Source organism: Mytilus californianus, unplaced genomic scaffold (assembly GCF_021869535.1).
Source record: "Mytilus californianus isolate M0D057914Y unplaced genomic scaffold, xbMytCali1.0.p SCAF_3, whole genome shotgun sequence".
Taxonomy (NCBI): domain Eukaryota; kingdom Metazoa; phylum Mollusca; class Bivalvia; order Mytilida; family Mytilidae; genus Mytilus; species Mytilus californianus.
The window spans coordinates 53,451,397-53,467,099 of NW_026262679.1; the positions used below are offsets into that span (position 1 = coordinate 53,451,397).

General features: G+C 31.5%; 1 protein-coding gene across 1 annotated transcript in view; it reads right to left on the reverse strand.

Annotated features, from left to right (window-relative positions):
- The window catches only part of LOC127734867 (serine/threonine-protein kinase 32B-like), a 68,093-nt gene that overhangs the window by 18,460 nt on the left and 33,930 nt on the right, over nucleotides 1–15,703 (reverse strand). Inside the window, exons 5-6 of the mRNA XM_052244911.1 lie at nucleotides 4,758–4,795; nucleotides 1,260–1,349 (exon numbers count right to left, since the gene is read on the reverse strand). Coding sequence (XP_052100871.1) covers nucleotides 1,260–1,349; nucleotides 4,758–4,795 — 128 coding nt within the window. The remainder of the gene's footprint in view (nucleotides 1–1,259; nucleotides 1,350–4,757; nucleotides 4,796–15,703) is intronic.

Sequence of the window (15,703 nt, forward strand, 5' to 3'; positions counted from 1 at the left end):
ATTTCTGGGACAGTTTTTCAAAAATTGGTAGTCTGATTTTTGAGAAAATTCATAGTAGATAGTATTTGACCTATTTATCCTTTTTATCCATTTCAGTTTGCTCTAACTGCTTAAGTTTTTAAGAAAAATGCCAAAAATTGCAGTTAACCTGATATTTTTGAAAAACAGTAACCATGTATGTTGATGGATTGAATCCCTGGACACAATTTGTAAACTGGATTGCCTAAGGAACTTCAGGTAAATTTTGGTATCATTTGGCCTAGCAGTTTCAAAGAAGAAGATTTTTCAAGTTTACAACTTTGAACGACTGATGCCAAGTCATGGCAATAGCTCACATGGCCATTTGGGCCAGGTGAGCTAACAAAATATCTTGGCCAGGTGAGCTAATAAACTGCTTCGCTGAGCAGCTGGATATGACCGCAGAGGTCCAACCCTGAACAGTTGGGGCAAAAATGGACACAATATTCAAGCTTGATACAGGTCTGAATTTGGATTGCAATTAAATATTTGACACATTATAGGTTTCTGACACAGAATAAATGTAGTCAAAGAACTTGAAATTGGTTATATGATTTGAATTTATATTCAATTGAAGATTTCTTGATTTTGTGCAATATACTGTGCTGTTGCGCAATACTTAGTAAATCTGTTTTCAGACTATATACAAAGAATTAGCAAAATAATTTTTTTTTTGGCCCCTAATTCCTAAACCCATCACCCCCAAAAACAATCCCAACCTTCCTTTTGTGGTATTGAACCTTTTGGTTAAATTTCATAGAGATCCATACACTTAAACTAAAGTTATTGTCCGGAAACCAAATGTCTTCGGACAACGACGACTCTGACAAGGACGTGATAGCAATATACGACCCCAAAATTCTTTTGCGGTCGTATAAAAACATATAATGTGAATGATACAACATTTTTTTTAATAACTTTATCAGGTATGCTAGTGACCAAAAATTTGAAAAACTCAAAAGTATAAGATGTTAAAGTGCACTAAAGCCACAAAGGCATAAACAATAGAATCTGAAAACATGAAGCAGATGTCAGACAGATCCACTCACACCTACAACTCATGACTGTCAAGCTACTGACCAAAGCATTCTGTTTAGCAGTACCTGAGAAAGGGTGACAGAAAAAATTGTTGGACAAACGAATCAACCTACAGATGGTTGGGGAAGGCAAATGCAATATAGCACTCACTCGTAGATATATAAATATAGTGGGATATATATAACAGGATATGACAAACTTACCCATATAAGGTGTTGTTCCCGACATGGAGGTCGCCAACTGTCCTTCACTTAACATAGTAGCTATGTTGAAATCTGTAATATGCACATGACCTACAAAAATAAATTAGATCTTTTGTGACAATGTGAACTCACGGGTTTTGCTCATTGTTGAAGGCCTTACGGTGACCTATAGTTGGTAACTTCAATGTCATTTGGTCTCTGGTGGAGAGTTGTCTCATTGGCAATCATACCACATCTTTTCTTTTATAATTATATTTACCTGTAAAACTTATTTTTATGTGAGAAACAAAAAAAAGTTCATATTTTCAATAGCTAAAACCTATTTAATTTTCAGGCATATCAGAACGAAACTATCTATAATTAATACAAAATGTAGGCTCTGCGGTCAATGATAAGTATTATCTAAACAAAAGAAGAAGCGGGGTAAAATGCCATCGAGACATCAACCCAATTATACATTAAGAGGTATTCAACAATGGATAATCATCCATATCATATATCATATTGTGGTTGTGTTTTATTTTCCTGTTAACTAATTCTTCCGTGGGAGTGATTGATCTGTGTTTTTACAAATTATAGCAAGATCTATTCTTTAGGTAAAAACTTAGAATATATATATATTGCAGACAGATGATGTAAATAAATTAGATGCCCAAAAGGACCCTGTATTTCTAACTGTATATAAAAAGTAAGATTCCCTGCATGTGTTATTGCCATTGCATTTTCTATAAATGGAAAAAGCATAAGTACCGGTATTCTTTGTAATCAGTCTAATAGTTTTGAAACCATTTTGGATTTTTGGTATCGACACTGAAACTTTAATTAAGCTGATAAAAGATTTGGTAGGTGGAAAAACCTCTATTCTTCAGAAAATTTTGTACAAATTATGCAAAATTGAAAATATAAGGCTGGAAACCTATCTGAGAGTTGGTTGATCGTTATATCTGTTTCACAGATGATGACGGATATGTTTCAATTGTAGTTATTACAATCTATCATCTTTTCCTTGAATGTGACCCACAGAATTAGACTTATCACTTACATGAGCAACACGACCAGTGCCACACTTCAGCACCTGAGATCACCCCATGTTTTTGGGGTCTCGTTCTGATCCCGGATCCCGCTTATTATTTTGTCAGATTCCCGTATCCCGCTTACACTATTTACGTAAGCAATTCTCATTTTTTGGTAATTTCCCGTGTCCCGCTAGACTTCATTTCCCGTTTTCACGACACAATAATTTGACTTTCACGTGTCACGCTTACAAAAAATCGGCAATCACGCTTAGACCCCAATGAGACCCACTTTGGTGGGGTTCATGTAGCTCAGTCCTTAGTTTTCTATGTTGTTTTTGTGTACTGTTGTTTGTCTTTTCATTGTTTTTTGTTTTTTGGCCATGGCATTGTCAGTTTGTTTTCGACTTGTGAGTTTGAATATCACTAAATGCCATCAAATGGGGTAAATGCCATCAAGACAGCAACCCAATTATTCATAAAGAGGTATTCAACAATGGATAATCATCAATATCATATATCATATTGTGGTGGTGTTCTATTTCACTGATAAGTAATTCTTCTGTGGGAGTGATTGATCCATGTAGTAACAAATTATAGCAAGATCTAAATATAGGAAAAACTTAAATGTATATATATTGCAGATGATGTACATAAATTAGATGCCTGGTTTCTTTCGCCTCGCTTTTCCCTTTTGTATGCCCCAAGTAATTTCCCTATTAAAGTTTCAGGGTTGATAACAATTTATATATATATGACTGAAGCTTTAAACATTTCACTTGCTGTTTTTTATTAAATGTACCTAAATGACATGTATGACAGATACAAAACGTGTCAGTTATTTTGATGAAAGTGCAAAAATTGACATTATATTCGTCATGGTTTCAACAAAATATTAAATGCATTTATTTAATGACTTCCTGAATGAATATAAAGCATGCTATTAAGCTTAAAATCTTTTTTACTGGATTACATAAATAACAGGTTTCTACTTTCAGTTGGACAGAACATTATTCAATTACGTTCAATTATTAATGAAATTTACATTAAATTATAAAACATTTCCTTGTTCAACTTGAGTTTCATTGTCACACCAATTAATTGAAGGTGACCTAATTTTCAATCAATTGTTATGTACTTTTCCAAAAACATGTTCATTCAACTGATCTTACTGAAGGCAGAAACAAGAAACGTGCTTGAAACTCCATTGAGAATTCCCCACTCATAGTTAATATTTGTTGTGATATATGGACACATATTTTAAAAGGGTTCAGTAAACAAAGGTCTCTATTACTTCTGTATCCCAGAAGTGTGACTTACAATAGAACTTTGACATACGGTAACTAGAAAACTGACATGTTAGCAAGGGCCCCACTTGCACATTTATATGTGAGGCAAAGAGACTGATGCATACAAAGCAAATGTTCATAAGTTATCAATATTCATAAATTTGGACACCAGCAAATAATTCAGCATGTGTTCTCGATTAATAAATGTTTTGTTAAAATCCAAGCACTATGTATTTTAGCGGGGCTGGGCATTTTCGTAAATGGTGGGCAACCAATAATTTTGACACAGAGAATGATTTCATAATACATGTAGCAAATAATACCCTTTTCATTTAAATCCTAGCAAAAAATAGGATTCTCAGAATTTCTCATTTTTTTTAACAAAAACTGAGTTTTTATCAGAATTTTGACCTGACTTGTGCAAAATTTCATTGACCTCCTATCTATACTTTTGGAGTTTTAGTGCTTACAAAAATTATTGACAGATGGACAAAGTGAAAAATATAGGGCTCCCGCATCCACGATGTTGGGCCTTTAAAGTTGGATAAAGTACTACTAATAAATTTTACTTGAACCAGCTTGGTTTACATAAATATGTTAATATGGCATTTCCTATTATAGAAAACTGGGGTCACTACTCCAAAACTGCTCAATAATGTTTTGTAACAAATTGAAAATATCAGTATGACAATTTTGCCTTTCCTTGCATTAGACATAGCCAATTTAGCATATCTATTGTTGTTGCATTAATGGAGCACATAAGGTGCTGAAAATAGCTTTTAGTGGGAGGCAGATAAAGTTGTAGGGCAAAAATATTTCTAAGATTTAAAAACTTTGAAATTTTCAGACAATTACAAAATAAATAGAACATTTTATAACAAACAGGGTTTTTAACTATTTCATTATTTTTCAATTAGTAGACTTACATTTTATGGAATGTTAGGATATATACTAACTATTGGTGAACCTACACTCCTTTGAAGTAATCTGGCGTAGAAAAAAACGGCAAAATATTTTTTTTTTATATTTGTTTTCAAATTTGGTAGCAACAGCCATATAACTGAACACTTTTCTACGCCTTTAAATCTCATCCAATTTTGCTGTTTGACATTTTCTCATGCCACAAAAAAGCACTTATATAGTGCAGACTGACCTACAATCATATAAAATCTAACGACCACTTGCTGTGACATTACCTTCTTCATCCAGTAATATGTTGTCAGGCTTTATATCTCTGAAAATAGAAAAATGTTCTAAAAATGTCCGTTGATCAATACAAACTGAACCGCCAGTGGTAATATCTTTCAAAATCCAGTGCTTGTATGTAGACATGATATTTATGGAATATTTAATGAAATCTTAGGAAAAAAGATAAGAGACATTTCACAATACAAGTTAAATTATGCAAATAAAATAACAATACTTTTAGATCAATTATTGAAAATACATCACTTAAGCCTCTCAACAAGATACTACAGTGAACGTGTTATTTAGTAATGGTATAATCAGTGAATAAACTGGTCATGTCCATAAGCAATAAATATAGCAAAATCCAGATTCAGAAACAGCAGTGACTCATTTCACAAAAATTTTACGAGCAAAAATACTCGTAAATCATGAACATTTCAGTATAACAATTCTTATCGTAGTATAATCAATTTTTTATCGTAAGACATTTTGTGAAAAGAGCCCTACTGATGTAAGAATATTTTCCATTGCCAATGAGACAATCATCCAACAGAAACCCAATAACATAGATGTAAGCAACTATAGGTGACTGTATGCCACCTTCAGCAATGAGCAAACCCGATACCGCACATGTTGTTATACATCAATGAGACAGTAACCCAATGTAATAAAAAAAAAAGCATTTAAGTCTCAACACAAACAAGAATGTGAAGCTGTAAATCAGCCCGTCTAAAAAAGTTGTGAAAAATTTAGAGACTATAATTTCAAGATCTGCCATCATAACCTTATTTCTTAAATGATCCAAAAACAAGTAATTACTTGAATCTGAAATAATTTTGAATTCTGGAAATTTATAAGAAATGTATGAAGAAAACTAACACCATTTAGGAGGGTTAGCCATGCATGCATGGCTAAAGGGGGTGAGTTAGTTCATACTTAAATATAAACAAATTTACTCATAATATTGAGAGATCTGACATTTCATCTTAAATCAGCAACACTGTAGGAAATAGAAGTATCATACCTTTATACTGCTTTCACATAAGTATAAAGGAATAAATGTAACTAGATCAACCACTTTGCTAGTTTGTTCTGAAGTTACTTTTCAATAAAATTGAGAATGGAAATGGGGAATGTGCCAAACAGACAACAACCCGACCAAAGAGCAGAAAACATCAATATCTTGTTCTACAGTACAACTTGTTTTAGAAAACTTCATAGCTAGCCACACATTATGCTCAGGAGAAACTTTGAAACATTATAAAGAATGTATCAAGCAAGTTCTGATGGAATGAACTTATCCACAGTTAAAATACTGCAAAGCAGCTTATGTTCACAGATACTGTGGATTCATTTATTTTATAGGATACCAAAACTTCATGGATTAAGGAAAAATTGTATTTTCATGTATATTAGATTTCGTTGTTTTACAAAAATTTCCATAAAAGCCTATAATAAATTTGTATTTTTTTTAACTTTTAAAATCGTGGTTCACATGTGCCCATGAAATCCCTGAAAATTGGTATCCAACAAATAATAGTGATTTTTTTTTTTGCTATATTCTTACTTCGTTGATGTGTTCATATTTGAGAAGATCCAAGATTGACACATTTTCAGGTCATAATCACGTTATTTTCCTACTCACGAAAGTCTCTTAATAACAAAATTAAAAATCGGTTGGTTTACAGTATAAAAGACAACATCAAAACTGCATTCCTCTGAATAAAAGACAAGGACGAACAATAAATGTTCCACATACGATAGCCTTGAAACGATTTTATACAGGAAAAAGGAGTGCTGACATCAATGACGAATCATCTATACTAATTTGACAAAAGTGCCACAAAATGGTAATATCTAATAAAAAAATACCGGTAAAAATACAACAGTAAAAGAAACGTTATTAATTGAATAGAATGATGTATACGAATGAATCAATATCCAATTCTAGCCCAGTACTGAGTTAACCGTATAATATCGAGAATTCAGTATCTTTGACATAAAAGAAAATCATTCCCATTGACAAATTATTGATACTATGATTATACTGTGTCATTGAGAATGACATAAATTCAAAGTCAAGATCGTAATACAGTGATTATACTGAAGTTAATTTGTTTGCCGCCTAGTGTTTACTTTGTATAGTATAGATCCAGAAATAAATGTTACGATAAACAAGCTTGACGTAATAGCTTTACGATTCTTAACAACTATTAATGTAGTTTACTATATTTTTCATTTCTTGTAAGTGAACCTTGAGTAGAAATTTCTAAGAACAACCACAAAGGATGTCATCCTACTTATTGAGTTCATTTTTAAAAGCATCAGAAGAGTAGATAAGCTAATTAGAACTTTAGCTGAAAAATAACAGAAAGCTAGAAGCTAAATAAAGTTTATAAATGCATATGAAATATTCAAGCTGATATTGTTCTTTTGGAAATTCGCCAAATCACATCTCTCTGATACTACATGGTATTCTTTGAATTACTATAAGCAGTCATGATGCTTAATCATCGAACCAAACACTACAAAAAGTAGAAAGGCTGTGGGATTAATGCCTGTTATATAAAAGGACTATGATCAAGTCTCTCTGATACTACATCGTATTCTTTAAATTACTGTAAGCAGTCATGATGCTAAATCATGGAACCAAAAACTATAGAAAGTAGAAAGGCGGCGGGATTAATGCCTGTTATATAAAAGGACTATGATCAAGTCTAATTTTTACCCATAATTATGACTTTTTTTAATTCCACCAAGTTGAAGTATTTTGACCCAAGGAAATAATATGCTTGTATCATCACGAAAATTATAAAACCATGCACAAAATAAAAACAGGACAGCAATTTCATGCCTATAACATGACTATTGTTCATGCCTTGATTTTCTTTTATGAATGGTATTGTTTGTCTATTTTTTACTTGTAGCTCTTCTTTATTTCTTATTCCAGGCTTTTTGCTTTTTGAAGAGTTTTTTTTTTTCATATTTATAGCCTTTAGAAGTACTTTTCTTATTTCAGACTTTTTGAAGTGCTGTTTCTTTTTTAAGGCTTTTAGAAGTGCTGTTTCTTTTTTTAGGCTTTTTGTAGTGATGTTTCTTATTTTCAGGCTTTTTGAAGTGTTGTTTCTTATTTCCTTCATTTTAAAGTGCTGTTACTTATTTCAGGTTTTTCTTAAATGATGTTTCTTATCTAAGGCTTTTTGAAGTGCTGTTTCTTATTTCAGGCTTTTTGAAGTTCTGTTTCTTCATATCTCTTTTTCGTAAATTGTTTTGTTATAAATTAAGCCATTAGTTTTCTCAATTGAATTGTTTCATATTTTTCATGTCGGGGCCTTTTAAAGCCGACTATCCGGTATGGGTTTTCCCATTGTTGAAGGCCGTGTGGTTGCCTATAACTGCTTACGTCCACTTCATTTGAACTTTAGTGGATAGCTGTCTCATTGGCAATCATATCACATCTTATTTTTATATTATTTCAGGCTGTCTGAAGTGCTGTTTTTTATTTCAGGCTGTCTGAAGTGCTGTTTTTTATTTCAGGCTGTCTGATGTGCAGTTTTTTATATCAGGCTGTCTGATGTGCTGTTCCTTATTTCAGGCTGTCTGAAGTGGTGTTTCTTATTGCAGTTTTTTGTAAGTGCCAGATCTTAATTTATGCTTTTTAAAGTGCTGTTTCTTATTTCAGGCTTTTTGAAGTGCTGTTTTTTTTATTTCAGGCTGTCTGAAGTGATTTTTTTTTTTTATTTCAGGCTGTCTGAAGTGCTGTTTCTTATTTCAGGCTTTTTGAAATGCTGTTTTTTTTTTATTTCAGGCTGTCTGAAGTGCTGTTTCTTATTTCAGGCTTTTTTTAATGCTGTTTCTAATTTCAGACTGTCTGAAGTGCTGATTCTTATTTCAGTTTTTTTAAATGCTGTTCTTATTTCAGGCTTTTTGAAGTGCTGTTTCTTATTTCATGTTTTTTTTAAATGGTGTTTCTTATTTCATGCTTTTTTTTTTAATGGTGTTTCTTATTTCAGGTTTTTGTAAGTGCCCGATCTTTAATCATGCTATAAGAAGTGCTGCTTCTTAATTCAGGCTGTCTGAAGTGCTGTTTCTTATTTCAGGCTTTTTTTAATGCTGTTTCTAATTTCAGACTGTCTGAAGTGCTGATTCTTATTTCAGTTTTTTTTAAATGCTGTTCTTATTTCAGGCTTTTTGAAGTGCTGTTTCTTATTTCATGTTTTTTTTTAAATGGTGTTTCTTATTTCATGCTTTTTTTTTTAATGGTGTTTCTTATTTCATGCTTTTTTTTTTAATGGTGTTTCTTATTTCAGGTTTTTGTAAGTGCCCAATCTCTAATCATGCTATAAGAAGTGCTGCTTCTTAATTCAGGCTGTCTGAAGTGCTGTTTCTTATTTCAGCTGTCTGAAGTGATGTTTCTTATTTCAGACTGTCTGAAGTGCTGTTTCTTATTTCAGGTTTGTTTAAATGCTGTTTCTTATTTCAGGTTTTTGTAAGTGCCAGATCTTAATTCAGGCTTTTTGAAGTGCTGTTGTTTTAATTCAGTTTTTTAAGTGATGTTTCTTTTTTCAGGCTTTCTGAAGTGTTATCTAGAAAAAAACAACAATTTGCATGCATTGTTTGCCAAGTATAACCCACTTCTTATTAGATATTTCCATGGTCAGTGGGTACAATAAAGATTTAAAGTTACATTACAATTGAACAAGAAGTGACTGCTGTCAGCCTAGCAGATTTGAAAAATCCTTACCACAGTGATATGTAGTGAAAGTTATTGTTGGACACACAGACTGACAGACAAAATGACAAGGTGATTGAAGATTACCACCTAATCTATGAGTGGGAAGATAATAATCTCTTACACACTTATTTTAATCTGAGTACAAAAAAAATGTATTAAAATAAGTTAAAATACATAAAAATGTATTAAAATATAAATAGTGTATGTAGTTTTTTGATCCATTAAAAGTTGTCTTTCTTTAGAATACAATTTGTCTCATATTAGTCAAATTAAACATTATTTACTCCTTTCTGGATAAATTTTTCAGTATCTAATATAACAACGTTTCCTTCAACTGATTATTTATCTCTGTATAATGACCCTCAGGATATTTTTACAACTAGTTCCGATCTGTTTAATGGAGAAATATGTGATTGGTTACTATGGTTATAAATAAAGTGGTCTTTAAGATTTACAATAGTAGTAAGTCCTCTAAGCAGCAAATTTGTGATATAAAATTGATTTTATTCCAGAAGTCATCAAATGTGTCTATTAACTTCTGCATAAATTTACTCAGTGACCTATTTATAAAGGTCAATATAATCAGATTTAGGACATAAAATCTCCATAGAATTCAGAGTTGATTTGTTCTTTTGATTGGTAATAACTAAAATATTAAATCTGAAAATCAAAGAAAATACCATAAAGAGTCAGAAAATCAAAGCTGGAAATATTGAATTAACTACATTCAGCAATCTGGACAAACATCTTATCTCAATCTTCTACCATCTGTTAGTATAGATCAGTATAAAGAAGGGAGTTCTAAATGATACTATCACATAAGTTTACTTACTGGTACATGTAATTACAATTTTTTTTTTTCTATTTGGAGTTTTTTTTCTTATTTTCTATTAATACATTGCAATATTTTCTTCTTTTTTACAATCCTCAGTCAACATAAACAATAACTATTGCAGAAATGAGATTTCCTTTTAAGGTTATGTTCATACACTACAATGTGCATAATATAGCTTTTGGTAGTGGCACAACTGTAATTGTAACTTGTAATGTAAATGTATAATACCAAGATCTGTGAGCAAAACACATGTATCTCAAATAACACTCATCAGGTGATGCTTGAGACCAAAATTTTCCAATATTAAATGTCAAAGAGTATTAAAACCAAAAAGTCCAAAACAACCCATCAAAGGTCAGCTCTGCAGGAGTTTATTGCATTTATCTAATTCATAAATTGTAAACAAAATGAGATATTGCTGACAATTCATATCAAAGGTTTGGATGAAAATCAAAGCTAAGAAAGATCTACTAAACTAAATAAAAAACAAGAAAATGTAACCTGCGTCAAAGTCCAATTCAGAGTGTTGACTTGGGTGTTTTACAATAATTGGTTTATGTTTTTAAAAAGAAAAAAAAGGGAAAATTGGGATGATAAAAAAAACATAGGTCGAGGAAAAACAGAAAACACCATCGAGGCCAAAAAATAAAAAGACAAACTGACAAACAACAGCCCAACAAAATCTATGGACATAAAAATGAAGGTTGGGTACCTAAGCCCATTCTTTATCTATTCACCGTAATCTAAATCAAAGATATAAACATATACACTTTCTACGTTTTTTTACTTATATATAAGTATGCAATTTGAGCATACCATTAAGTGTTTATATCATTTCTTAACATTAGAAGTGTTATAGAGTAAAAATACGATCTTTTCCTGAATCCAGACTTATCTGGAAATCCTTACTGAACTACTATATATGGAATTTACAGTTTAATAACCGTTCTTCCCACCCGTTCACTGACTCCATTCCACACCTTATGTTTCTACTGAATGATTTTATATATTTTTATACAATTAATCTATAAAAAGAAAGGAAGCACTTAAGAAAACTCAATAAAAAATCAATAACCTCTCTCAAATTAAAAGATAGTCGTGTAATGAAGCTGTTGACGAACACGAAATACAGAACTTTCATGTTCATTATAATGTTGCATGTTCTGGTTAAGTAACATCTTTTGTCCTTCTATTAATGTGCAAATGATGATAATATAGTTCATAATTGATCAAATCAATTCTTGATTATTGTAAGGTTGCTGGAATCAATTGGCTTATAGTCCTGTAATCTGAAGTTTATTAAATACAATGTTAATTTTTTTTTAAGTTTCTTCTGTGTCTTATTTGTTTTATCAATTTGCTAAACATCAAATGAAAAAGTAATTCTATGCCATGGGTTAATCTCTATAGTTTAGGACATTTTTTACCAATCACAGCATTTTAAATAACATTTTTGAAGGTAAAAGAGGGACGAAAGATACCAGAGGGACAGTCAAACTCATTTTTGAAGGTAACATTCTTTATTTTACACCCACAAAAGCTTGATTCAAAAGTAGAATTCTGATCCATAGATTTTGGTTAGTGTCAATCAAAGCCTTCAAAAGATGTATGTTTAAAAACAACTTGGCTGTTTTGACAAAATGTCTGGTAAAAGATTAAAAATCAAACTTTGCTTCAACCTTGAACTACCAGTTATAGCTGGGCATATCATTTCACATGCTGGTTGTGATTATGCATGAAATATTTGCTACTGGAAGTTAAACAATCGATCAATTCCAATTTTACTTGCAGAACTGTAAACTTTGGAAGAATGGAAACATGGAGGAGTATTTCACTTCTGACCTTCCGAGTTCAGAATTCAAAGAGCAAGAACCTGAATGCATATTTTCAACTATGTACTGTAGTGTACTGGTAATTATATAACCTAGAAATAAGACGGAAATTTAAAAACTTTCTGAGTGACACATCCTCCTGTCAGAGGAGACTAATTAAGGAGATATGGTTGTGTTGTCTGTTTTACTTCTTCCCTTTGGTGTCTTTGTGATTGATCAAACTGGACTGAACTGGTGATTTCTTAACACTTTGATAGATGTCCTAATATAAGGTGACCTTTTCAAACAAATTGAAGATTCATCAGTCACTAATTTTCCTGGATTTCCTCGTTAAAGATGAATCATAAATTTTAAAGTATAAAAAAAACATAAACGGAGAATGTGTCTAAGGAAAACAGATGATGCCCCCGATTGCAAATGACCTTATAAAGGGACATAACTCAAGAACGGTAAAAGTGACACAACCCAAATTCAAACCTGATCTGAGTTTTGTGGTAATAAGCATTGTGTATAAGTTTCATAACATTTGTTTGAGGCAATCTTAAGTTAGAGAAAGGAAACAAAAAATTCAGCAATTTTCCATTTGTAAAGGGGCATAACTCTAGAACAGTAAAAGTGACACTACCCAAATTGAAACTTGATCTGAGTTTTGTGATAATAAGCATTGTGTATAAGTTTCATAACATTTGTTGAGGCAAACTAAAGTTAGAGAACAGAAACCAATTTAGGAACGTACATACAGTTGGACGGAGGGATGTACAGACAAACAAGGGTAACACTTAATGCCCCCTCCGCTGCAGCGAAGGCATAAAAAATAAGATTTCTTATTGGCTTTTATTTGTACACATAATTTGTTAAAGCTATGGAATCCAAGAATTCACAAAATCTCAAACTCTTGGAAATTGTACCTTTGAAAATAAATAAATCCTCCTTTAACAATTTCTGTAATCAAATTCATGCCAAGACAATTTTTAAATCCATGTGTAAAAATAATAGTAATTGGAACATTTTATTTCAGTATCCTATACCATACTATTTTCACATTTGTAAAACATTTAGTTCTCCTCTGTAAACCCCTTACAGATCCATAATGATCTATTGCTACACTTACAGATTTTTTCTGCAAAATCCTTGTTTATCTATGTAGCATTCCTGTATTTTGACATTGTTATTTTATGCATACAACTTCTAAATATCAACAGCAAAATTTAATTTTGAAAAATAAAATCTTCTATCATTATAAAAAGATTTCCTTTCTAGAAAACAAGCGAAAAAATATGGAGCTGTGTTTGAAACAATTAGCAGATGTCTGCTGCTTCCATTACTTCACAAATTATGGCGTAATTTATCAAAATGTCAAGTGTCAGTAGAATTACATACAAGGAAGAATGGTATTTCAACAAAAGTTTTCTGAGCAATTACCATTTTTCTTAAGAGAAAAGGTTGTTTTTAATGTAATTATACGATAGCTGTGACCTTTTGCTCTTTATTCTAAGCCAATTAGAATGTCTTTTTTGTTAGCAACAATTATTTCATTTTTGATCTATTCAGAGTATATATTCTTCTGGGGTTTAAGTCATAAAACTTTACTCAGTACTCAAGAGTACAACCAAATGCAGTATTTTGATTAGTTGATTTCTGAGTACAACCAAATCCAGTACATGTATTATGATTGGTTGATTTCAGAGTCTGAGTAAGATAAGTGTTACAAAAATTTTATGACTGTAACCCATGTTCAATATTTCTTGATACTTAAAAATAGGATTCTACTTGTTTCTTGGTTAAAAAAAAACAGTAAAAATATTTACTATTTGGGAAAAGTTTTTTTTAATATGGTCAAATGTAAACAAGATTCAACGACATGTATATTTGTACCAAAGATTATCTAAAGGCCAATTTTTTTTCACTAAAAATTACACTTAATTTGAAATTTTTCCAGGAAATCTCAAATTATCAGAAAACTCAGTCTAGGTTTCCACTGATGTTTTCACAAAATCCCCCAAAATGAAAAAAAATATACAGACACCATTTTTGCAAAAATATATAAATTCTGAAAACACTTTTCACATTCTACAACAATTCTTAATGTCAAGCCATTTTAGGGACTTGCAATGCTATTACCATTATGCAATTCTAAGTATAAATCTATTGTAATTAGATCTTTGTGCTTGCTCCATATTTTCAATCAGTTGCTTTCAAGTCATGGATGGGAGCAATCCGTCTTTAAAACATCTTAATGAATACAAGGAGCAAGTGCAGAGATCTTACTCTAATTGGGTTGTTCTCAGTACATTTCTTCTCATTATTCTGCAATTTCACTAAAAAAAAAGTCAAAATAATATTATCAAATTAAAGACAGCTATTTACGTTTTTTCAGCAACTTGTTTTGTGTGGGCAGATCACCTTCAGGATAAAACTGAAAATGCTATCTTTAGTAATACTTGTCAAAATGATTAGAATTTGAACATTCTGATCACAACTAGGTCCCTTTACAAGTACATCTGACCACTTCAATTTCTCTATTTCATACAATCTATATAAAGAATGAAAGTAGGAAAATTGGACTCTCACATTGTCTTTCTAGGTCGTGGGAGTCTTTTACATTAACACATTTTGTCCTTCGTTAAATTGATTTGCAGGAAAAATTCTGCTGCTCTGATGGACTCCGTCACCACTAATGGGTACAATTGATTATTATGGATCTCTTTGATACAGATCACGTTTAATGAATTGGAATCAAAGTCATAATTGATCCTTATTATTTACCTATCTCAGACATGGTAGAACAGATTCATAATTACATATGAAGGCATACAATAATGAAAATCCTGTTGATTCAAAGACAGGTTGATTAAAACGCAGGTTGTTCAAAGATAGATTGATTAAAAGACAGATTTCTGTAATGAAAAAGACAACTTGATCACTCTCAGAAACAGAATTAATGTACAGCTTTTGATATAAACAAAAATTCTATATGTCACTTGCTGGGTTGATAGGAAAAGACAGTGTAGTTGGGGAAGGCTTACTAAAACATGGGGGAAATAAGGTTATTAACCAGTATCTGTCCGAAATTAAATTTTTGATTTTTCACCTGAATTTCCCTATCTAAAAAATGTGTGTAAACCAATTTTCTGGCCATTGATCAGTTCTGTATGAATTTTTTTTTTTTCAAGAGCTATAAATTCTTTCTTCAATTTTCTGTTGATAAATTTAGAAATTATAAAAAAAAACAACGGTTTCAACTCCCTTGGGCAGAGTTGACCTTTCAGAATTGAAGAACAGCAATAAGAGCGCTGTTATTTAGCTTTTAGTGTTTTTTGCTGTGCATGTACTGATTTTGTGTCATGGATGAATACCCCTATAATTTTTTTTTCTCTTGGATCTATTCTTTTAATCAGTTTAATTTAAGTCTGGAGCTAGTATGTCAGTAACTGCTAGTAGTCCTTTGTTAAATTATGTATATCATTGTCATTTTGCTTAGTTTCTTTTGTTACCCATTCTAACATCTCAGACTTCTTTTGAACTGAGTTTTACTGTCCATTATGCCGTGTG